Consider the following 24,351-nt stretch of genomic DNA (forward strand, 5'->3'; position numbering starts at 1 on the left):
CTCCCTAAGGGGAGCCTGCTTCTCCCTCTGCCTGTGTCTCTGCCTCTCTCTCTCTCTCTCTCTCTCTCAGCCTGTGTCTTTCATGAATAAATAAATCTTTAAAAAAAGAAACTTGAACATCTTTTCATGTGTGTAGTAGACTTGACATATCCTTTTTTTGGTGATTTCTTTTCCTTAATTTTTCTGTTTTTGGTTTTTTTTTGTTTTGTTTTTGTCTTTTTATGTTGTCCTTTTCTTGTCTGTGTATGCTGGGTACAAATCCTTTCTTTGTGGGCTCATTCTCTCTGGTCATTGGATTAAGATCAACTCTTAATTTTAACATTATCTGTCATTTCCTTTGGCATATTAAGTATTTTGAATTTTGCAGAAATCTTTTCTATTCTAAAAGCATAGAAATGTTGTTTTCTTCTATAAATGCAGTTATTGTTCTTTAAAACTTAGATCATAGAAACACATTCAGAATTAATTTGTTGTTGTGGGAGGCAACCAATATTATTTTATAGTAAGGCTAGTAATTTGCAAGAGATAGCTTGACTTTGCTACAGCCCCTATTCTATCTATCCAGCACCACATCCTCTGCTACAAGAGTGATTCACAGACAGCAGGCTCCTCCATGGAGGTCAATATGTGGGTTTCTCCTTTTCTTTCTTAGGTGCCCTCCCAGAGATGCCCAAACATTCTGCTACAGCAGTGAGGGTATGAGCTAGCCTCACTTGCCCCTAAGATAGCTCAATCCCAGGACCCATGAGCAGAAATCTCAAATCCCACTCTCAACCCACTGAGCCACCCGGGAGCCCCTAATTGTTGTTTTCAAGCAATAGATTGGTGACCTAAATTATCAGATTCCTCTCCAACCCCCGCCCCCAGGTTCTTGTCCCTTGACGCCACTGGACCTGAACCGCCTGGTTGCTCATCCGCCCCTGCAGGTGGTGGGGGACAGGAGAGAAGTCATGTTCCGGCGGGAGTCGGTATAAAGCTGTACATTCTGCAGGGCACGGTCTCCATGCCCCCTACCAGCTCAGGTCCCCTGGACTGACAGTTCCAGTCCTCCATCACCTAAATAAGCCTTTCTCCTTATCTGGGCTGCAGATTATCCCAGCTGGAGCCCTCGTCTACACCGGTCCCCGACGAGGTGCCAGCGCCCTCTCTCGTCTCCACCCGCTAGTAACAGCAGCTTCCGACTCAAATCTATCCAGCTTTGGAGGAAATCATCTCAGCTTCCAGCCTAAGTGTCCACAGCACTAAGCTTTTACCCTAAATTGTTGGAAACATTTACGTAGAACAGGCAGGAGGCAGAGAAACACAGGCGGATCCAAACCCGAAGAGTAAATTCTGTTCGGCAGATTCAGAAACGCCCAGAGAGCTGGGCACACAGTAGGCCGATGCCCCGCCCCAGGCCCCGCCCCAGGCCCCGCCCCAGGCCCCGCCCCAGGCCCCGCCCCAGGCCCCGCCCCAGGCCCCGCCCCAGGCCCCGCCCCAGGCCCCGCCCAGCATGGCTGTTACGCAATTTCCGACCGACCCCGGAAGCGGATCCGGAGAAGGGCGGTCTCACTGCTGAGGGACATTTTGTCCTTCCGGTTCAGACTTGAGCGTGGCTGCTCTTCCGTCGGCGGGCGTCTGTTTTTTTGCAGGCCCGAGGCTCATTCCGTGACCGAACTAGTCGTGGTGTGGCAGGGACAACGGGGTCCCAAAGACACCAGCTTCCGGGAGGCCGACCCTTGAAGACAGCAAAGCCTGCCTCCAAAGTGCCAGAAATCCTCCCAGGCTTATGAGGAGAATGTGGCGGCCAGGTGGGTGGGTGAGCTGTGCAGGTAGGCGGTGGAAGCCAAAGCGATGGTGTGTGGGAGTCAGTCATGGGGGACTTGCTGGCCCAGGGGGGTTCCAGTTCCCCTCAGGGGATGCTTTGCCCGTCAGATCTTCACCTGAGCCGAGAGTCCAGCTGGAAAGAACCCAACCAGAAAGTTTGGGGTCCAAATGGAGGTAGCGGAAGTCCTCTTCCAGTGGTGTGTGCCCCACTGGAAAGGATTTTCCCCATCCCTGTATCTTCAGATTTCATTTAAATTTGATTCCAAATTTGTTGGGTTTTTTTTTTCTTTAATCCCCAGTGTTTTTCCTTTGAATTGTATTGTACAGATGAGATCTCGGTGATCTTTTAATAATTACATATTGAAGATATTCTTTAGTATATGGTAAATAATTTTACAGTATTTTTTAAAAGATTTTATTTATTTATTTGAGAGAGACAGAGAACACAAGCAGAATGAGGAGCAGAGGGAGAAGCAGACTTCCCACCAAGCAGGAAACCCCACCCCAGGCACTATCCAGAGACTCCTGGATCGGGACCTGAGCTAAAGTCAGACTTAACCGACTGAGCCAGCCAGGCACTCCTAAAATATTTTATTGTGTATTTGCTAAGCATATTGGAGCCCTAGGGCTGCTATGACAAAATACAACAAATAGGGTGGCATTAAAACAACAGAAACGTATCAACTCCCAAGTCCTGAGTGTGGAGGGTGTCCGCAGGGCCATGGGCCCTCTGAAACCTGGAGGGAAGAATCCTTCCTTGCTTCTAGTTTCTGGTGTCTGTGAGCAGTGTTTGACTTCCCTGGGCTGTGGTGCATCATTCCAATCTTTCCTCTTCACAAGACGCATGTCTCTTTGTATGGAGTTCTTTATACAGGGACACCTGTCATATTGAATTAGAGGCCTTCTCTACCCCAGGATAACCTTATCTTAACGAATTATATCAGTAATGATCCTACTTCAGTAAGATCACCCTGGGGTATAGGAGGTTAGGACTTAACCACATCTTCTTTGGAAGAGGGCACAATTCAACTCCTGAAAGTAAGGATGTTGATGATCTATCTTTTATATTAACCATCAAAAATTAATTTAACCAGATCACCTAATATCCAGCAGCCTTTTAAAAAAATTATTTATTCATGAGAGAGACAGAGAGAGGCAGAGATATAGGCAGAGGAAGAAGCAGGCGCCCTGTGGGGAGCCTGATGCTGGAGTCGATTCCAGGACCCCGGGATTACACCCTGAGCCGAAAGTCCTCAACAGCCTTTTTCTTCCCTTATTTTCTGTTAAATACGTTTTTCAGTTTTTAATCGTACCTTTATTATGTCCCCCATAAAATTTTATGGCTTCTTGAGGCTCCTGTGTGGCTCCATTGGTTGAGCATCTAGACTCTTGGTTTATGCTCAGGTTGTGATCTCTGGGACATGAGATCAAGCCCTACCTCCAGCTCTGCACTCTGCACTCAATGCAGAGTCTGCTTGGGATTTTCTCCTCTCTCTGCTCCTCCCCACACTCACATGCTCTTTCTCTTTAAATAAATCTTTTTTTTTTTTTTTTTATAAATAAATCTTTAAAAAAAAAAAAACCTAATGGCTTTCTCGCACAAATCTAGAAACGCCTCGTAAGAAGGGGTCACAGTATATTTGCTGATGGGAATGCAAGCTGTTTGATTTTTTTTGTTTGTATTATTTTTTAATTACTGCTAGTAAAGAAGAAAGACTGATGTCACTATGTTCGAGATTTGCTCTGTGTTCTTGTAGGGGCCCAGGGCAGGCTGCCCCAAAATGTGCCACTTTGGCATAAAGATTGTTTCGAGCTAAAAGTAATAAAAACCCAGCAGCTGTGGGAACGGCACTCTGCCTCCCCCATAACTGCCTCAATATACATTGGAAAGGAGAGCCAGCAACAGGAAGACCAGTTATTAACGGAGGCCCCTCATCTGCATAATAGAACAATCTATTTCTCCAAACTGCTCCTTTCACCTTGCCAGTGAGTTTTCTTCCCTACTCCCTTCCTTAGCTAGCTCATGTAAGCTTCATGGTGCTTTGTTGTCTTTGGACTTTCATGTCTGTGTGGATTCCCCAGACAAGTCCTGTTAATCTGTCTCATGTCAATTTGAATCTAAGTCCAGCTAGAAGGATCACAAGACAGAGGAAAGTTTTCCTCCCTGATATTCTCAATTCTTTTATTAGTCTAACAGTCAGAATAGATCCTCTGCTGTTTCACATATGAAATCACATCGTCCGTGAAAAATAACAGTTCTAACCTGCCTTCCTTGTCTTGTTTCCACCTTTCTTCGTTTCCTCAGTCCTGGCTCAGGCATCCTGTGCAGTGGGGAGTGGGTAGAGCCCTGACTGGGCCTCTAATCTCAGCCTCACTTTCATGAAAATGCGCCCAGTGCTGACTGCTTATTATGTTTGTTGAAAGTTTCTTGCTGAAAAATAAATTTTTTAGGGATCCCTGGGTGGCACAGTGGTTTAGCGCCTGCCTGTGGCCCAGGGCGCGATCCTGGAGACCCGGAATCGAATCCCACATCGGGCTCCCGGTGCATGGAGCCTGCTTCTCCCTCTGCCTATGTCTCTGCCTCTCTCTCTCTCTCTCTCTGTGTGACTATCATAAATAAATAAAAATAAAAATAAATTTTTTAAATGTTGTATTTGGCGTGATTTAACTATCAAATATCTTACTGAATGACCTACAGTGCTCAAATATGTTTTGTTTAAATCTGTTATTTTGTTGTATCACCTTAATTAGTGTTCGAATATGGAATCCTTTTTTCATTAATGGAATAAAGTGAATTTGGCTAATATTAATTGCTAAGTGGTTAAATTTAAGTGACTAAAGTCATATTTATATCTTATGCATTTAAAGGAGATTCAAGTTAGAATTTTCTTTTTCCATTTTGTTCCTTTTTTTAAAAAAAAGATTTATTTTAAAGAAAGAACAAGTGCCCAGGTGTGGGTGCAGAGGGAGAGAGAGAGGAAGCCGACTCCCTGCTGTATCCCAGAAACCTGAGGTCATGACTTGAACTTACACAAAGAGCTGGAGGCTTAACAGACTGAGCCACCTAGGTGTCCCTCATTTTGTTGTTTTTTTTTTTAATAGCCTAATATAATGTGAGCAAATTAATTTTTCTTCCTTAAAGGAGTTTATATCACATTGGAACTATATCTGGCTTAAAATAAATAAAATCTTACTAGATTCAGAGACCTCCAATGCCTTTTCTTTCTTTTTCTTTTTTTTTCTCCAATGCCTTTTAATCTGTATGTTGAAATTGGTTCTTCAGATTATGTTTTAGTCAGGATTTGCAACATAATCTGGAAAGTAATACAGACACTTCCCTTAAAAATACAGATTTTTAAAAGAGATTTTATTTATTTATTCACGAGAAACACAGAGAGGCAGAGACCTAGGCAGAGGGAGAAGCAGGCTCCCTGCAGGGGGCCTGATGCGGGACTCCATCCCAGGACCTAAGCCAAAGGCAGACGTTCAACCACTGAGCCACCCAAGGGTCCCCATAAATATGGATGTTTTTAAAAATAGAAGGTGCTTAACTATTTTACATTCTGAGCAGAAATGCATTAGGCCTCCACAGTTTCTCCACACCTACACAACGTTTTCACTCTTTTGTATTGTAGTCATTGTAACAGATGTAATACTGCATTATAGTTTTGATTTTCATTTTCCTAATGCCAGTGAGCGTATTCTTATTTGCTTATGAGCCATTCATGTATCTTTGGTGATGTGTCTATTCAAGTCTTTTTCCCATTTCTTTTTTAATTGAGTTGATTTCTTTATGAGTTATAAAAGTTCTTTGCATATTGTTCACTTGGGGATGTCTTCATTTTGCCCTAATTTTTTACTGATAGTTCTACTGGATATACCATTCCTGTTTGACTTTTTAAAAAATTTTTCAGCACTTTGAATATTTTATTCCACTATCTTCATTTGTTTACTATTACTGATGAAGTGCCAGTCATAGTCCCATTGTGTGGGACTAGTCCCTTCAGTGTGATGAGTCTTCTCTCACTGCTTCGGGATTTTTTTGTCTTTTGTTTTCAACACTTTAACTATGATTTGTCTCTTACAATGTCTGGATTTTGAATTGTAGTTAGAAATGATCTCCTTGGGATCCCTGGGTGGCGCAGCGGTTTAGCGCCTGTCTTTGGCCGAGGGCGCGATCCTGGAGACCCGGGATCGAGTCCCACATCGGGCTCCCGGTGCATGGAGCCTGCTTCTCCCCCTGCCTGTGTCTCTGCCTCTCTCTCTCTCTGTGTGTGATTATCATAAATAAATAAAAAAAAATTTTAAAAAAATTTAAAAAAGAAATGATCTCCTTATTTTCATATTATGGACATATTTTTATCCTGTTTATAACTTATTTTTCTTTAATTATTTAAATTTAATTTAGTTAACATATAGTGTATTATTAGTCTCAGGGGCAGAATTTAATGATTCATCAGTTGCATATAACATCTAGTGCTCATTCCATCAAGTGCCCTCCTTAATGCCTATCACCCAGTTATCCTATCCCCCATACACCTCTCCTCCAGCAATGCTGTTTGTTTCCTAGAGTTATGGTTTGCCTTTCTTTCTGTTTTTGTCATATTTTATTTTTCCTTCCCTCTGCTATGTTCATGTTTTGTTTCTTAAATTCCATATACGAGTGCAATCATAAGGTATTTGACTTCCTCTGACTTATTTGGCTTAGCATAATTCCCTCTGGTTCCATCCACATCATTGTAAATGGCAAGATTTCATTCCTTTTGATGGCTGGGTAACACTCCATTGTGTGTGTGTGTGTATCTTTATCCATTCTTCTGTCAATGGACATCTGGACTCTTTCCATATTTTGGCTATTGTGAACATTGCTGCTATAACCATTGGGGTCGGGACGCCTGGGTGGTTCAGTGGTTGAACACCTGCCTTTGGCCCAGGGTGTGATTCTGGAGTACCGGGATCGAGTCCCACATCAGGCTCCCCGCATGGAGCCTGCTTCTCCATCTGCCTATGTCTCTGCCTTCTCTCTCTGTGTGTGTCTCTCATGAATAATAAATAAATTAAATATTTTAAAAATAATAAAAATAAACATTGGGGTACACGTGTCCCTCAAAACTCACTATTTTCGTATCTTTTGGATAAATACCTAGTAGTGCAATTGCTGGTTTGTAGGGTAGTCCTCTATTTTTAACTTTCTGAGGAATTACTTTTTTTAACCTTTATATATCTGATCCATTTGTACTTTTATTTTGATACATAGTTTGAGATAGTGAAGGAATCTCCAAATAACTACCCTGCCCTTCCAACAGCATTTTAAAATAGTTCATTACTGATGAAACAGTGTAGTATCTTGACTTTACCCATTCTTTCGTGATTTTTTTTTTAAGATTTATTTATTAGAGAGCATGGGGGGTGGTGCAGAAGTAGAGTGACAAACAGACTCCCCACTGAGCGCAGAGCCTGACACAGAACTCAGTCCCAGGACTCAGGATCATGACATGAGTCTAAGTCAGCCACTTAATTGACTAAGCCACCCAGGCACCCCATTGACTTTACTCATTCTAAGGACAAAAGGGATTACAGAGAACAATTCAGATTTCTTTAGTTATATCATGGATGTAACTATCCACAACTTTCAACATTGTTACTTCAAAAGTATTTCCTTTATATTGTAGGTAACAGGAAATAATCATGTTATAAAGTTGGTAATGTGAGAAACAAAGGCAGATGAAAAATTATTAACTTTCCCTACTACCTGCAGCCCCTTGACAAATCCTTGAAACAGGCAGAGTGACCTTCCTCTAAGAACTCAGCTGCCTTGATCTTAATACTTTGCTAAGGGCAAAAGGCAATCTTAGCCCAACCTCCAGGATCCTGTAAGTCTACTTTAACATATAAAAATTCCTTTAGAGACTTCCTTTATCTCTACTCCCCAAGATACATGTTGGCAAGCATCCCCCAAGCATATGGCCCACCAATACACATCTGAAGGATCTCATGACTCAGGTTTTATTGGACAGCCATAAATTACCTTTTCTCATCAATAGCTAGCCCCCTCAAGAAAAGTCGTTAGCAACTTAAACCATCCCAACTTGAAAGTATATAATGGGCCACTCCTCATGACCCCTCTGCAGCTCTTTCTGTCCCCATGTCCTGACCCTGTGCTTTAATAAAACCACCTTTTTGCACCAAAGACATCTCAAGATTTCTTTCTTGGCCATTGACTTCAAACCCTAACGTCTTTTCCTACATCATTTGGGATTTAACAAATTAAGAGAACAATGCTATAGGTTCAATTTGATATGAAAATATTTGAATAGGAACATAAGAATTCTCCCACTTCTGTTCAGGCAAAATACTTAAAAGCAGTGTCAGCCCAAGAGTATGGAGTTTGTGTTCTCCGATGTCATTTCCAAACAACAGGAGAAGTGGTTGATTCTGCATCTGAGGTAGAAGTGAAAAATAAAGTGAGCCGACAAGAAAAAGCCAAAAGTAACCGATCATCATTCAAGGTAGTTTTAGAATGACTGATTACTCTATTTTTTTTAAAAAAAAAAAAACATTGAAATCTTTTTTTTTTAATTTTTTATTTATGATAGTCACACACACAGAGAGAGAGAGAGAGAGAGGCAGAGACACAGGCAGAGGGAGAAGCAGGCTCCATGCACCGGGAGCCCGACGTGGGATTCGATTCCGGGTCTCCAGGATCGCGCCCTGGGCCAAAGGCAGGCGCCAAACCGCTGCGCCACCCAGGGATCCCGACTGATTACTCTAGAAAGTGTTTTTTCTTTAGAGATTTTATTTTATTTATTATGAGAGGCGGGGCAGAGACACAGAGGGAGAAGTAGGTTCTATGCAGGGAGCCCAACGTGGGACTCGATACTGGGTCTCCAGGATCACGTTACGGGCTGAAGGCGGTGCTAAACCGCTGGGCCACCGGGACTGCCCTAGAAAGTGTTAAAGAGACAAACCTGCTGCCTTTACAAGAGATCAATCCTGGAGTGGAAACATAGCCCCACTTTATAAGGGAAAGCCTTAAGTTATAGAAATAGCCTAGTTAATGGATGTACAGAATGTACAGATGTAAAGAATGTCAGAATTAGAAAAAAAAAACGGCTTGTTTTGTTTTTAATAAATTATGATCCGAGGGAAAAGTCGCAATCACGCAAAAATCAACCACTTAGCAGTGAGTAACATCACAGATGACTACCACCCTTATGTAAGGGACCCAAATGCATGTTGGGAACGGGTCCCCCCCCCCCCAATCCCTGCGCGAGTGTTTCCTCTGAACTACATTTCCCAGGAGTCTGTGAGCACAGCTCCTTGGAGACCGTGTACTGTTGTGTGCTGGGAAAGTGGACCACCGCGCGCCCAGCTCCTTGTATTCCCGAGCTGCTGGACTACATTACCCAGAGGCGCCGTGCACCGCCCCCTCCGCGGAGTCGGAGCGCAGCGAGGCGCCTGCTGGGAGACGCTTACTGCGCCGAGGGTTGTCTGGGCTCGGCATCCCGCGGCTCTGGTCCCGAGTTGATTTAGTGCCTTGTGCCGCCTCCCGACGTCCGGCGGGTCGTGGGGCCCCGAGCGGTGAGTGGCCGGCCTCCCGAGAGGGAATCCGCGCGCGCTCTGGTCGGTGGAGGGCGGCCGGGAGGGTGCTCCGCGCAAGGAGGCCCGACGCGGAGCCCGGGCCCGCGGCCGCGGAGAGAAGTGCGGGGCTACGGGCCTACGCGGGGGTGTCGGGGCCCGGGGGCCCCGGGGAGGGGGCAGGCCCCGGGGAGGGGGCAGGCCCCGGCTCGGTGGCTGTGACGCACTTCGGGGAGTGTGTGGGGGCGGGGCGGCACGGCCGGCGGAGACTGCGCGGCGGTGGGAGGGGCTCCTGCGCCGCCGCGGGGGTGACGGAGGGCGGGATGCGGGCACCGGGTCAGGGAGCACCCTGCGGTCTGAGGTCGCGGCTGCTTTCTCCGGCCTCGCGGGCCAGCGCAGGGCCAGTGGCCGGGAGGGAGGGCAGGGCAGGGCAGGGCAGGGCCCGACCCCGCAGAGAAATTAGCCAGCAGGAGGGGCGCAGTCATAACCCCGAGGTGACAGGTTCAGGACCAGAAGCGCCCTTCTTCCGCGCTGATTTCAGGACCCCACTTCTTGCAGCCTAGTCCTCTAGAAGCGTTGAGATACTCAGATCCCAGTCGCCTCCCCACCCCCCTTATTTCTGATTGGTTTTCTGTTTTTTTTCTTATCTTTTTAAAAGATTTTATTTATTTGATACAGAAAGCGCGCGCAAGCCGGGGGAGGGGCAGGAGAGGGAGAAGCAGGCTCCCCAAAGAGCAGGGAGCCGAGTATGGGGCTCTCTCCCAGGACCCTGGGATTATGACCTGAGCTGAAGGCAGATGCTTGACCGACTGAGCTATCCAGGCGGCCCTCCTATTGGTTTTTGTTAGGTGTGTGGGCCTGGAGGGTATTCTCTGCTCCAACTTATGCTCCAGAAAGGCCCTAGAGTGTCCTTCTTTCTTTCCCCCAGGCCAGCCATCCTCCAGAACCAGCATCCTGAGGAGGAAGACAACTTGTGACACATCTTAAAGTCAAGGTTCAGATGAGTTACCTCTTTGTTGAGTAAATGTGTTTCTAGGACTTCAGAATATTTGCTTTTCTTGGCCTGAAACGTTCTTCCAAACAGTGACTAATTCTTTCCTGAGAAGTGTGATGGGGATGTGCAAGTGTATGCACAGAGCACAGAAGAGAAGAATGCGGTGGGGAGGTTCTTGTGCTTTATTTTAGCCTGCGATTTAGTCAGGAGGATACTCATTCTAAGGTGGAATCAAACGCCAGGAATCCTCAATCTTTCCCACAGGCCTGACTCGCAGATTGCAATGAGAACAGAGAAGGTCTGATTGTTTTGGCCAGTCAGTGACCAAGTAAGCAGCTTTTAAGAGCAGCTTTTAAAAGTGGGGTTTGAGGGGGCGCCTGGCTGCCCCAGTCCACAGAGCGTGCAACTCTTAGTAAACGTGCTTCCGGAGTGAGCAACTCTTGATCCCAGGATCGTGAGTTCAGCCCCACCTTGGCCGTGGAGCCTACTTCAAATTTAAAAAATAAAATTCAAAGAAACTGAGCCATTTTAACAAATAAATGAAACGGGGGGGTTTGAGCAAAGATCTTTGTCAGAGGCAGGGTTGGTTTGTTTGTTTTTTCAGTGATCAGTAAATAGAAATCTGTTGTATTATCCGGGTCTTGTGGGAAGTCTGACAGCTTCATTCTGCTTCACTTGTATCTGTATGAACCACATAGTTTGATGTTGAGTGTGAATTCTGGAACTAGAGCAGGATTTGGCAAACTTTCTCTCTAAAAGGTCATGTACTGAACAGTTCGTCCTTTGTGGGCCACATATGGTTCCATATTCTTCTTCTTTAATAGATCTTGATCATTTTTAGAATGATTTTAGATTTGTAGAAAAAATTGCAGTTAGTATGGAGAAGTCACAGACACCCCACACCCACAGTCCCATATTGTTAACAACTTACACTTAGTATGGATGTCTCCTATTTTTACCTATCGTTAACAACTTACCATTAGTGCAGGACATTATTTACAACTGGTGAACTGATTTTGATATGCTATTGTTAACTGAAGTCCATGCTTTATTCAGATTTCCATATTTTTTACATAACGTTCTTCATGTGTTCCAGGATGCCATCCCGGAGATCACATTACATTTCATTGTCATGTGTCCTTATGCTCCTCTTGGCTGTGACAGTTTCTCAGACTTGCCTTGTTTCTGATGACCTTGACGGTTTTAAGAGGTACAGGTATTTGGTAGGATGCCCCTCTCTTGGAACCTGATGCTTTTCTTGTGATTGGACTGGGTTTATGGTTTGGGGGGTGGAAGAGTGCTACTTTCATCATGTCATGGCAAGAACATAAACGGTCAGCATGATTTATGATTGCTGAGTGTGATCATCTGGCTGAGGTAGTTTGTCAGTTTTCTCTACTGTGATGTTACTCCTGTTTTTCAAAGACCATGTCTCCCCAAGTGACAACTGCATGTTCCAGAAGCCCTGTCACACTAGAGCCTAGTCACTGAGCCTTGGTGGTCACATCTTTCTTCTCACTTACTCATTGGCTTATAAGGATCCCTGCAAAATACACTGGCCCACCTGGCATAATGCAGGCTGCCTCCCTGTCTTGAGGTCAGCTGACGAGCGACCGCCAGTCCACCTGCAGCCTACCTCTCCTTTTCCGTGTAATGTAATATATTCACAAGCTCCAGAGTTAGGATATGGACACATTTGGGAGACAGTTATCCTGCCTGCCACAGGCCTATCCATCCACAGTTCCCCTGTTGTCTGCAATATACCCACTCCTCCATAACTGTGGAATTGTTCATTGTTGAATTTTTTAAAACTTGAGACTATCGTAAATTATATTTCTTATCATGGATTTAATACAGGCCTGCTACAAAAGGTTCAGTTTCCTAAGGAGCCCATAAAGAAGAAACTTGAAATTACCCATAGCTGTATCATCCAGAGATAATTGCTGTCAATATTTTGGTATGTATGTTTCCAGCACCCACCCCCATGCATATGTATGTGGTTTTGACTCCAGAGCATTGGATCCTGCTAATTGACACATAATTAAGCCAAACTCTGTTCAAATCTTAGTTTATAGAGGAATCTAGCTCAGCTATGGGTGACATTATATCTGTTGCATGTGGAGAAGAGAGATGTGTGCCAGTGATCCTCATCTTACTTTTAAAAAGTCTCTCACATATTTACACCTTAAAAGATTAGAAAGACATCATTTGAAACTAATCCCATGAACAAATTATCAGTAAAGACAGACTTTTAAAATCCGACTTCCCAGGATTTTTTTCTTTCACAGAACATGGCAATAATCCCTGACTTACTACAAATATGAGCTGTACTATAACATTTCCTCGGGCAGATAAGATACACGAGAAAAACGTAAGACAACAGTAGTTTAAAACAATCACATTACAGAGGTACCTGGTTGGCTCAGTCAGTGGAGCCAACTCTTGATCTCAGAGTCAGGGCTTTGAACCCCATATTGGGTATAGTGATTGCTTTTTTAAAAAAATGAAAGTTTTCGGGGCACCTGGGTGGCTCAGTGGTTGAGCATCTGCCTTCAGCTCAGGTCATGATTCCAGGGTCCTGGGATTGAGTCCTGCATTAGGCTCCCCACAGGGAGCCTGCTTCTCCCTGTGCCTGTGACTCTGCCTCTCTCTCTGTGTGTCTCATGAATAAATAAATAAAATCTTTTTTAAAAAATTAAACTGTTCACAGAAATCTTCCATATCATATGGAATACAAGATCTGGCCACTTGCTAGTATTCTCAATTTGACATCGTTTGTTTTATTTTACTTTATTTTATTTTTATTTTATTTTATTATCTTATTTTATTTATGACAGAGTGTGCAAGCAGGGAGGAAAGGCAGAGGAAGAGGGAGACAGAATCTTAAACAGACTCTACACCCAGTATGGAGCCTGACACGGGGTTCAGTCTTGCAACCCTGAGATCATGACCTGAGCCAAAGTCAAGAGTCCAGCATGTAACCAGCTGAGCCACCTAAGCACCTGTCAGTGTACATTCTTTGGACTGGATTTTCCATGTAGAATCACGTCTGTTCCTCTCTGCTGGTGGAGAGGGAACATTTCCTCCTTACATGTCTTAGACTCTTTTTTTTGCTAATGTTAATTTAAGAGAATTTCATTTTTAAGAGGCTCTGAAAGTTTTTAGTGTGGATTATATAGATAGCAGGTGTGAAGTACATGTTTTAGCATAAGAAAGGAAAAACAGACTTGAATTTTTTTTATAAAAACAGATTAAGGGGGGTTGTGTTCTTTTTTTTGTTTTTTAAGATTTTATTTAATTCATGAGAGACACAGAGAGAGAGAGAGACAGAGACTTAGGCAGAGGGAGACACAGGCTCCCTGCAGGGAGCCCAGTGCAGGACTTGATCCCAAAACCCTGGGATCATAACCCAAGTGGAAGGCAGATGTTCAACCACTGAGCCACCCAGGTGCCCCCACATTATATCGTTTCCTATCATAACAGCTAACTTGTCTTAAATAACTTAATATTACTGTGTTTTATTCAAATTATCTAATAGTTGATTCAGTCTTACCTGGCAGGTACTGGTTTCTACTCCAATCTTACCTGTGGGGAACAGACAGTGTGAGGTTAGTAACAGAGTTCAGATTTACATCCTGAAAGTCAAACCACAGAGCCTTATTCTTGCTTTATCAAGACCTCTCATCCCAAATTACACCTACATTATTAAATGTATAGTGATACCTTCTTCACTTAGTAATTCAGCATCAACTTCTTTCTCAAATAGTATAAATCAATATCATTGTTAGTAGGTGTATTAGATGCCACTGTAGCAGACCATAATTTATTTATCTTTGCCACAGGTATTTCTTTTTTTTTTTTTTTTTTTTGCCACAGGTATTTCTATGCTTTCTTCTCATTTTTTAAAATGATTCTCTGGAAAATCTGAATAAACTTAATGGATTACATCAGTATCAATGTCCTGGTGGTTATATTGTACTATAGATTTGTGATGTGTTACTGTTGGGGTCAGCTGGGTAAAGGGTACATGGGATCCCTCTGTGTTCTTTCTTACAACTGCAGGTGAATTTACTATTATCTCAAAAATTATTTTTTAACTGTACCAATTTTTAAAAATCCCTTGAACATTCTCATATATTTGTGCACTTCCGTACCTGTTTCCTTGGGATAAGTTCCAAAAAGTGGAATTTTGCATCAATACGGTGCTTTTGTTAAGTACCTACAATATGATACAAGTATTGGGAACAACAAACGACTAAAAGGACATTGTTACCTGTAAATTGTTTATGTCTCAGCTGGAAAGGGAAACTGAGTGGGAGCTCAAGGCAGCCTGTGGTCAAGGCCAGTGGAGACTTTTGGTAATATGCTGTGAGGGGTGCTGAGAAGGGGGCCACTGTTGTCAGGTCACGACCAGATAATTGTGAACACATGGGCTCTGTGTGGAGTAAAATGGAATTTGTTTCCTAAGTTTTGTATCTTAAGTGTTTTCTCTGATGATATTGATGCAAAATGAAGACTAACAGGGTCAGGTGGTTTAGCATTCCACAGGACACCATGGCTGGAAGGATAGCTCGGAAGTCACATTCATCCTCCCACCAAGACAGCCATCAGTACTACAGGACATCCCTTGGAATCTTAGTCATTTTTCCAGTTGGCCCTCACATATGTGGATGTAGGTAGGAGTCAGAGAGTTGGTTTAGGTATATTAGGAAGCAAAAGGAAAGAAAAGTTGTACATAAAATAATGCGAAGGTATCTCAAGACTTTTAAAGTTTCTCTTTGAGAGTCTATCATTTAATGAGTTTGAAAGAAATAAACACACATACATATATATGTCAAGCCAATGCCTGGCTTTTGTTATACCCCTAGTGAGGTATACTTGAAGAAAACCAAAGTCAGAGAGTGTGTCATAGGCAAGGTTCTGTGATTCTCTGTGTGTACTCAGGATTTGACGAGTAGTCCTGTTCACGGCCAGGATTTATTACAGCAAAATGATACACAGCACAATCAGAGGGACAGGTGCATGGGATGGACGACATGGGGAGGAAATGAGGCACACACTTCCAGAGCACTCTCGCGGTGCAGTCACACAGGACATGCTTGATTCCTCCATCAGTGAGTTATAGCCACATACATGACGCTTTTTCCACCAGGGAAGCCCATCTGAGCCAAGGAAGCCAGGGTTTTTATCACAGGTCAGTCACAGAGGCACCCTCTCTCTGCCATATACCAAAATTCCAGGCTCCCAGAGGAAAGTAAGGATTTAGTATAAACCACATCATTGATACTGTTTCAAAGCAGTGAGCCACTCTTGTCAGGGAACACTGGGGACCCCCTGGACCTTCTGGAAATCCAGCCAAAGGCCAGTCTTGCCGTTTCACACCTGCTTTGTTTACTCTTGCTGCACAAAGGATTTATAACATGCCAGGCTTTTTCTTTCTGTTTCTTTGTTTCTATTTTATATCTTTTTTTTTCTATTGATGTTGTGTGTGTGTGTCTTCTCTGTGCATCATATATATAAGCATTGTGTGTGTGTGTGTATACACATGCTCATATATAGAATTTTACAAGTGTGGGATCCCTGGGTGGCGCAGCGGTTTAGCGCCTGCTTTTGGCCCAGGGCACGGTCCTGGAGACCGGGGATCGAATCCCACGTCAGGCTCCTGGTGCATGGAGCCTGCTTCTCCCTCTGCCTATGTCTCTGCCTCTCTCTCTCTCTCTCTCTCTCTATCATAAAAAAAAAAAAAAAAAAGAATTTTACAAGTGTATTGTTGTATCCTGGTTTCTTTGCTGACCATGTATCTGAAGTGTTATTCGTGTCTTGTAAGGAATTCTTCCAACTTAATGTTTCACAATCATTTACTCTTTTGCATCAGTACTCTGCATGTATTGCTGCAGTGAGCTTTTATGGACGTAGGGTGCTGAATGTTACCTGGGCCTTTCCTTCTCCAACCTGTCCATCTGCCATGCTTGACCAACCTCACCCTACAAGCCAGGAGAGGTTCAGGTTTGCATGGTACACCCCCTCTTCATCCTGGATGGTATGGTTGGAGGGAGCAGGATGTTGCTCCGAGTAAGACCATGCACCCTAAATGAACCCCATCTCAGGTCCAAATCACAATGTCCCTGCCCAGAGTTAGCCAGACTGGGAGGTTTGGGGGCACAGTATGCACACGAGATTATCCTCAGTTCTGACACCACATCCAAGGTCAGGACTTTTCCAAAGCCACCCTCAAGCTAGAAGGATTCCTAGAACTCACCAAGAGCTGTTCTTCTCACAGTTCCAGGTAATTACAGGGAAAGGAGGCAGATTAACATCAACCAGGGAAACAAGCACATAAGCTGAAGTCTAGGAGTATCCCCAACGTGGAGATTCCAGTTCTTCTCTCCCTGAAGTTAGGACTGGATGCTCTATCAGCATTGACATAGGACAATATGCATAGACTGTCGCCAAACAGGGAAGCTCACCAAAGTTTTGAGGCCCAGAGTTTTCACTGGGGCTTCAGCACATAGGCACAGCTGATTGAATGATTGATCATCCAGACATGACTGACCTGTTGTCTACATGTTAATCTCAGTACCCAGGTCAGTTGATACCCCATGACCCAGAGCACCTATCCCAAATCACCTGATTGGTCTTGGTGTAGCCAGTTCCCACCCTAAGACTGGTTGGGATTGGCTAGCTGCACCCAAAACAAAGACATTCCTACCAGGTATGATGTCAATTACCCTTTGGAAGTTGAGGACAAAAAAAAAGATCTTATCAATTGCATCAGGAAGGATGCACCTAGAGAATTATGCTAAATGAAAGAAGAGAAAGATAAATACCATATGACTTCACTGATAGTGGAATCTAATAAAGCATAGGAACAAACAAAAACAGAAACAAACCCATAAATACAGAGAACAGATGAACATAATTGCCAGAGGGGAGGGGGAAAAATAGGTGAAGGGGAACAGGAGGCTCAGGCTTCCAGTTATGGAGTCAAAGGGAGGAAAGGCACAGCATAGGGATCATAGTCCCGTGGTACTGGTAGTATCATGTGACAGATGGCAGCTACACCTTTGGTGCACACAGCGGTGAACCTACTTTAAAAAAAAAATTTTTTTTAAGTTGTGTTGAGAAACAACAGCTGAAAGTAGGTCTGATTTCAAGGCAAAAACAAAAACTCCTCTGTGTGTGCAGCTGGGTTTCTTAGGGCTTCAGGGAGAACTCTTCCCTTTTGTCCAGACTCTTCATACTCCCCGATGCATCACATTGATGTGTGTGTATTGGGGGGAGGAAACGGCCAACGGGTGGGGGATTGGAAACAAAATGGAAGAGCAGGAAACTTGTATTAAATCATTTGGGGACCAAGATGCACTTATTGTAATACCTCTTTTTTTCTCATATATCTCTGGCTTCTCTGGATTTTGTGTCTTTGGTAAAAGAAACCTCAAGAGGACTGATCAGTTCTTGATTCTAAAACTATGGCGCACGTAAGTATGTATTTCTCTTTCCTTAAAATATGATATATAGGTCCTGTGGCTGTTTTTATGAATTACCCTGAAGCCTCCTGCCCAACTGAGGCCCATGTAATTACCCACTGCCCAGTTCTTCCTGTTCTGGCAAACGATGATGCCATGCAGCCCCATCCCCACCTGTGTGCCTAATGCCCACTTCACTGAGCTAGTGATTCAGTGTCTCCTGTGTACACACCCTGCCATCAGGAGTAATGCTGGAGCAGTGGGGAGGACAGCCACTTGAGAGAAATCCTTGAGTCACATTTTTCTTTTAATAAGTGGGAGATGGTGATCCCATTGGACTACACACAAAAACTACCACCACCACCCCCCCCATTCTCCATGACTGTTTTTTCCAGGCAGAGGAGGCAATGTTCGTGTTGGTTGGTCTCCATGTCAGTGGTGGTTAGAGCTGGAGCTCCATGAGGCTTTGGGAATAGATAAGGCTGTGGTCACAGCCTGAGGACTGAGAGGCCATGATGCTACCAGGGGACTCAAAGGGTGCATGTTGTTGTCAAACAGACCCACCATCCCTCCCTGGTGCATCCACATTGTCAGACACCCAAATCCTAAATCAGGAGCAGAGAAAAGGCAGGGGTGGTGGGTAGTAATGGGGAAGAAGGTCACAGTGTACAAAAGTCCCAGGTGATCACACACCCTCAGAATTGGGGAAAACCTTGGATACTTTGGGTGTACAACTTTAAGTCACTGTTACAATGGAATAAGAAGATGCTTTTGTCATTATGTAGGAAGACTGCCTGAAACCTAGGCAAAATGATGAACTTGAGGTTTGAGAACATTCAGACACATAAACCCTAGTTTCAAAGATAAAAGATCTCACTTCACATTTCAGAAACTAAACCCTGGGCATTGTCCTTGCCTTGATGGAGAGAGTGCAACAGGTGTCCACTTTGCCGAGCTGTTATGAGGCAGACCCATGGCAGGCCCTGTGCTTGTGAACAGGAGGAACCCCAGGATTGTTTCAAACATCCTGACGGCTTGGGATTAACAAGCATTGCACAGGATGTGGGGTTTCTCTGCGGCAGCGAGACTCTTTAAGAACATTAGGAGCTCTGCTCAGTCACAGTCCCCACGGTGCCCTACCCACCTCACAGGCCTGTAGTCTGTTCCTGTGTCCAGTCCCACCCAGAGCAGAGCCCTTTCTGTGCTGTCCATCTCCTCAAGGATGTATGGGTTTGTGTTCTCAGGGTTTGGTGACATTCTCAGACGTAGCCATTGACTTCTCTCAAGAGGAGTGGGCATGCCTGGACTCCAGGCAGAGGGACCTGTACTGGGACGTGATGTTGGAGAACTACAGTAACCTGGTCTCCCTGGGTGAGTTGCCTGTCCCCGGGAATGTCAGCACCCTCTACCAGGAATGCCAGGACTGACTTCCAGGGAACAAGTCGAATTTTTTCTTCCTCTAATAAACCAGCCACGTGTTTGATGTAGAACAGCAGTCACATAAAACCAAACAAGCATTATACATTTGTTGCTCATTGTACCTGAAGTGAGGTTGAAAGTTTTAATTCCTGAATTCTGAGTTACACTTTAGATGACAATGTCTTTTAAATGTCTCAGGCTATGTCTTATTCTTCTGTTAGAGAAATAACAGTCATAACAGTAAAGGCTAGTGTTGTGCTCACCCTATACCAGCATTGGCTATGTGTAAATACACTTCACCTTGCCACACATTTATGAGGTAGGCACAATTGCTGTGTCTAATTTGTGGGTGAGTATACTCAGGCACAGAGTGACTTGGTTGGACAGGGGAGGCAGAAGCAAGAATCCACACTGTCACTACCCTCTTGTACTTGCCTCTACGGATAAGGTGCTCAGAAGTTTAAAATAAGAACCTTCCTGTCTTGTTGCCTGTTACTTAATCCTTTTTCTTTTCTGAAATTTTATCCTTTTGACTTTCAGCCTGTAATAAATTTGACTAAGTTTCCATCAAGGAATTTTTGAGCATGTAATTATTTTTTCTTAAGTTCTACATCATGTGGCTTTTTTTTTTTTTCTTTCTGAAAGCAGGACCTCTCATTTCTTTTCTTTTCTTTTTTTTTTTTTTTTTTAAGATTTTATTTATTCATGAGAGACACAGAGAAAGAAAGGCAGAGACACGGGCAGAGGGAGAAGCAGGCTCCATGCAGGAAGCCCAATGTGGGACTCAATCCTGGGACTCCAGGATCACGCCCTGGGCCGAAGGCAGGCACTAAACCGCTGATCCCAGGACCTCTCATTTCTAAGTCAGAAGTGATTTGCTACTTTGGGGAGGAAGGGAAAGAGCCTTGATGGCTGAGAGGAAGGACAGGTGCAGAGGAGAGTGACAGCCAGCCTGGCTGGAACAAGCCATCACTGAAGCAAGCAGCCAGGCAAGGCAGGGAGCAGGTGCACCTGAGGTGTTTGGAAAGCTCCCTAACAAAGGTCCATGGCCTCTGGGGAAGAAGTCACCACCATGAACTTGATCTTCGCCCCATTCCCCTCCTACCGGTTTTCTTCTGTTTTTGCTCCTGCTTCACATGTTGCTGATGCTCCTGGTCCATGGACCACGCCTTGAGTAGCAGGGATGTAGATGTGATCCCATGCTCTTTGTAGCTCCTGCAAGTTGGTTGATATCCTAGCTTTGAGTACTTTTCTTTTCCTTTTATCTAATATTTGCTAATACTTCTTCCCGGGTGCTGTCAACGTTCTAACATCCTAAGACTTTATCCCATTATGGCTCTTTTTGTGCTGTTAGCACTCACTGACACTCAGTGCATAGATCCACTTCAGTGGATATTCACTATGGTGATCTATCATTGCTTTTTTGTTACTGTACTAATTCATTACAGAGAAACTCTGCTCCATCTGCTAGTTGGTTATGTAGTAATTTTTCATAGTGGATAAAAAGGTTTTTAAAGGAAAAATTATTCTTATAATCAAGGGCTAGTTGGCTAGCATGCTCCACAGCTGATCGTTTAACACTTTCTAGCATCATTATGAACTCATGAATTTAAGCATAGTCTGGGTTTTGCAGCCTCTTGGTGTTAGCATCCCCATTGATGGTCAGATCCCACCTAAATATTCCCTTACAGGCATTTACCATGTATGTTACAGTTAATCCTTCACATTGTCCTTTTTATTTCCTTTGATGGTGGGTCTTTTTATCCAGAATCACTTTTCATTATATGATTGACATTATTTCAGAATGGTATTTTTTTTTTCTAAGATTTTTTTATTTATTTATTCATAGACACACAGAGAGAGAGGCAGAGACACAGGCAGAGGGAGAAGCAGGCTCCATGCAGGGAGCCCGATGTGGGACTTGATCCCAGGTCTCCAGGATCACACCCTAGGCCGCAGGCAGCGCCAAACCGCTGCGCCACCAGGGCTGCCCCAGAATGTTATTTTTATACCCAGCTAACCAACTATATATTCTTGTCTTTCACATTAGTTCTATATTTGATATTCCTGGGTTTTCCAGGTATGTCATCACATCATCTGCAAACTGTACTCTTTTTTTCATCTTTATTTATGAGCTTTGCCCCTCCGATTTCTTTCTGCTTAATTGTGTCAGCTGATAGGAAATGGTGGGGCTAATAGGCAGTTCCTTCTTATCTAACTTTAGCAAGAACATCCCCAGTGTTTCCTCATTAAGTATTGTGGTGCCAGAAGTGGACCATACTTTTAATGAGAGCCCTAAGTGATTCATGTTTATTCTCCTGGAGAAGTTTTATTTCCATCAGAGAAGTTTCTGGTTTGTGGTTAGCTTTGTGGTTTAATTTTCCTTAAAAGGAAAACAAAATGTTATTTTTTTTCCAGATTTGGAGTCACCCTATGGGACCAAGAGTTTACCTACAGAAAAGGGCATTTATGAAATAAATTTATCCAAATGGAACTCAAATGGAAAAAGTAAATCCCTTGGCCTTGACTGGATGTGTGAAGGTGAGTTTGAAGGACCACAGGGCCCTCGAGAGAGCTGTTTCAATCAAATGATAATCAACTATGAAAAAACGCCCACTTGTAGAGAAAATACCTCTGTTAGACCACATCAGAGACTTCATACTAGGGAGAATTCCTATGAATGTAAGGAATGTGGGAAGGCCTTTAGTCGTGGCTATCAACTCACTCAGCATCAGAAAATTCACACGGGTGAGAAACCCTACGAATGTAAGGAGTGTAAAAAAGCCTTTCGTTGGGGTAATCAACTCACTCAGCATCAGAAAATCCACACTGGTGAGAAACCCTATGAATGTAAGGACTGTGGGAAGGCCTTTCGATGGGGTTCAAGCCTCGTCATTCATAAGAGAATCCATACGGGTGAGAAACCCTATGAATGTAAGGACTGCGGGAAGGCCTTTAGACGTGGTGACGAGCTCACTCAGCATCAGAGATTTCACACTGGGGAGAAAGACTATGAATGCAAAGACTGTGGCAAGACCTTTAGCCGTGTATATAAACTAATTCAGCACAAGAGAATTCATAGTGGTGAGAAACCCTACGAATGTAAGGACTGTGGGAAGGCCTTTATCTGTGGCTCGAGCCTTGTTCAGCATAAGAGAATTCATACTGGTGAGAAGCCCTATGAATGCCAGGAATGTGGGAAGGCCTTTACTCGAGTCAATTATCTCACTCAGCATCAGAAAATCCACACTGGTGAGAAACCTCATGAATGTAAGGAGTGTGGGAAGGCCTTTCGCTGGGGTTCGAGCCTTGTTAAACATGAGAGAATTCATACTGGTGAGAAGCCATATAAGTGCACAGAATGTGGGAAGGCCTTTAATTGTGGCTACCACCTCACCCAGCATGAGAGAATCCACACGGGTGAAACGCCTTACAAATGTAAGGAGTGTGGGAAGGCCTTCATCTATGGGTCAAGCCTCGTTAAACATGAGAGGATTCATACAGGGGAGAAACCCTATGAATGTAAAGAGTGTGGGAAGGCCTTTAGTCATGGCCATCAACTTACACAACATCAAAAAATTCACACTGGTGAGAAATCCTTCGAGTGTAAGGAATGTGGGAAGGCATGTAATCATGTGAACCATCTTAGAGAACATCAGAGAGTTCACACTGCTGAAAAACCTTTTGAACAAAAAGAAGGTGCAGAAGCTTCTATACAACATTCATTCCTGCCACAGCACAAGGAAAATCCATGATACAGTTTAACATAAGAAAGCTTTCACTGGTCACTCTTCTGCTTATAGCATCTCAGAATAGTCATGCTCGAGGCAAATTTAGGGAATAGAGAAATCACTTTTTCTTAGTGATCACACACACAGTGTAGAATTTTTTCCTGAATTGGCTTAATGAGTGCATAGAAGCCTCCGCACCATTTGAGCTTTGTCTCACTTCAGATTTGTTCTAAGGAATAACTCTGTTAATGCAACGTATGTGGGAAAGCCTCCTGCTGTGGTACACACCCTCCCTGTTACCATCACCATCCCACCTCTTTACTCCTGTGACACACTGGGAAAATGACTTGTTACCCCTATGTGTTATGTGTGAAATGGGGACAATCACACCTACCTAATACTGCTGTTGTGCTGAGTTTGGTACATGTAAACTCTCTGAAGGTGTATCTGGAACATTGTGTAAGTTCAATAAATACTAGCTGTTGTTGTTCTTACCATCATTACTATTAGCCTTGTTCTCCATGAGTTCCTACAGGAACACCCCCTGTGGTTACAAAGAGTTTAGAAAAGATGGTCAAACTTGAAGAAAATATAGGAGATTACTGTCACAGCCTCAGGTGGGTGGGCAGTTTCTTAGGACATAGAAGAGCTAAACAGCAAATAAAAAGTTTGTATGTTGGACTTGATTAAAAGTCCAAAGTTCTGTTCATCAGGTGATTCCATAAATACTGAAAGAAGTAGGAAGTAGACAGGGAAGAGTAATAGTTACCCTCCACACACCTGATAAAGGACTCACATAGAAAACAAACAGAGGGCAGCCCGGGTGGCTCAGTGGTTTAGCGCTGTGTTTAGCCCAAGGTGTGATCCTGGAGACCAAGGATCGATCGAGTCCCATGTCGGGCTCCTTGCATGGAGCCTGCTTCTCCCTCTAACTGTGTCTCTGCCTCTTTCTGTGTGTCTCTCATGAATAAATAAAATATTAAAAAAAAAAAAAAAACAGAATCCCCCAAGTCAGTAATAAATCTGTTTTAAAGGGTGAGGGGACTTAAATAAGCACTTAACAAGAGACGATCAAATGGCCAGCGAGGAAGTAGAAACAAGCTCAACATCCCATCTCCTTGAGGAAACAAAAACCACCATGCGATTTCACTAGATGATCACTAAAATAATTAACATTAAAAATCACATGTGAGCCCAGCACTTTGTTGAGTGGTCACACATCACCTGTTTAGGAAGGAATGGAGCCAGCATACGGGACCTCAGCCAGATCCTGGAGGTCCCACGGCAGGGTTGAGGAGGTGATGCTTCAGGAGGGAGAGTAGCTGGTGTACTATGGGAGGGGCTGGGCCAGTGATAG

The 24,351-nt window shown here is 43.9% G+C and overlaps 1 protein-coding gene across 7 annotated transcripts; it reads left to right on the forward strand.

Moving 5' to 3' along the window:
- Window positions 1-1,598: 1,598 nt before the first annotated feature.
- ZNF331 (zinc finger protein 331) lies at window positions 1,599-23,488 on the forward strand. 7 transcript variants are annotated; one of them, XM_041743107.1, is made up of 8 exons: window positions 9,098-9,387; window positions 10,313-10,378; window positions 10,643-10,706; window positions 11,475-11,594; window positions 12,236-12,335; window positions 17,809-17,856; window positions 19,089-19,215; window positions 21,682-23,488. In XM_041743107.1, the coding sequence occupies exons 6-8, from the start codon at window positions 17,848-17,850 to the stop codon at window positions 23,016-23,018; spliced, it is 1,473 nt and encodes a 490-aa protein (XP_041599041.1). In that variant the 5' UTR covers window positions 9,098-9,387; window positions 10,313-10,378; window positions 10,643-10,706; window positions 11,475-11,594; window positions 12,236-12,335; window positions 17,809-17,847; the 3' UTR covers window positions 23,019-23,488. The 7 variants fall into 7 exon arrangements, with proteins under 7 accessions (XP_041599044.1, XP_041599042.1, XP_041599043.1 ...); XM_041743106.1 differs by having other exon boundaries at window positions 11,475-11,588; XM_041743105.1 differs by lacking the exon at window positions 10,643-10,706.
- Window positions 23,489-24,351: the final 863 nt, after the last annotated feature.

Source organism: Vulpes lagopus, chromosome 2 (genome assembly GCF_018345385.1).
Source record: "Vulpes lagopus strain Blue_001 chromosome 2, ASM1834538v1, whole genome shotgun sequence".
Lineage (NCBI taxonomy): Eukaryota > Metazoa > Chordata > Mammalia > Carnivora > Canidae > Vulpes > Vulpes lagopus.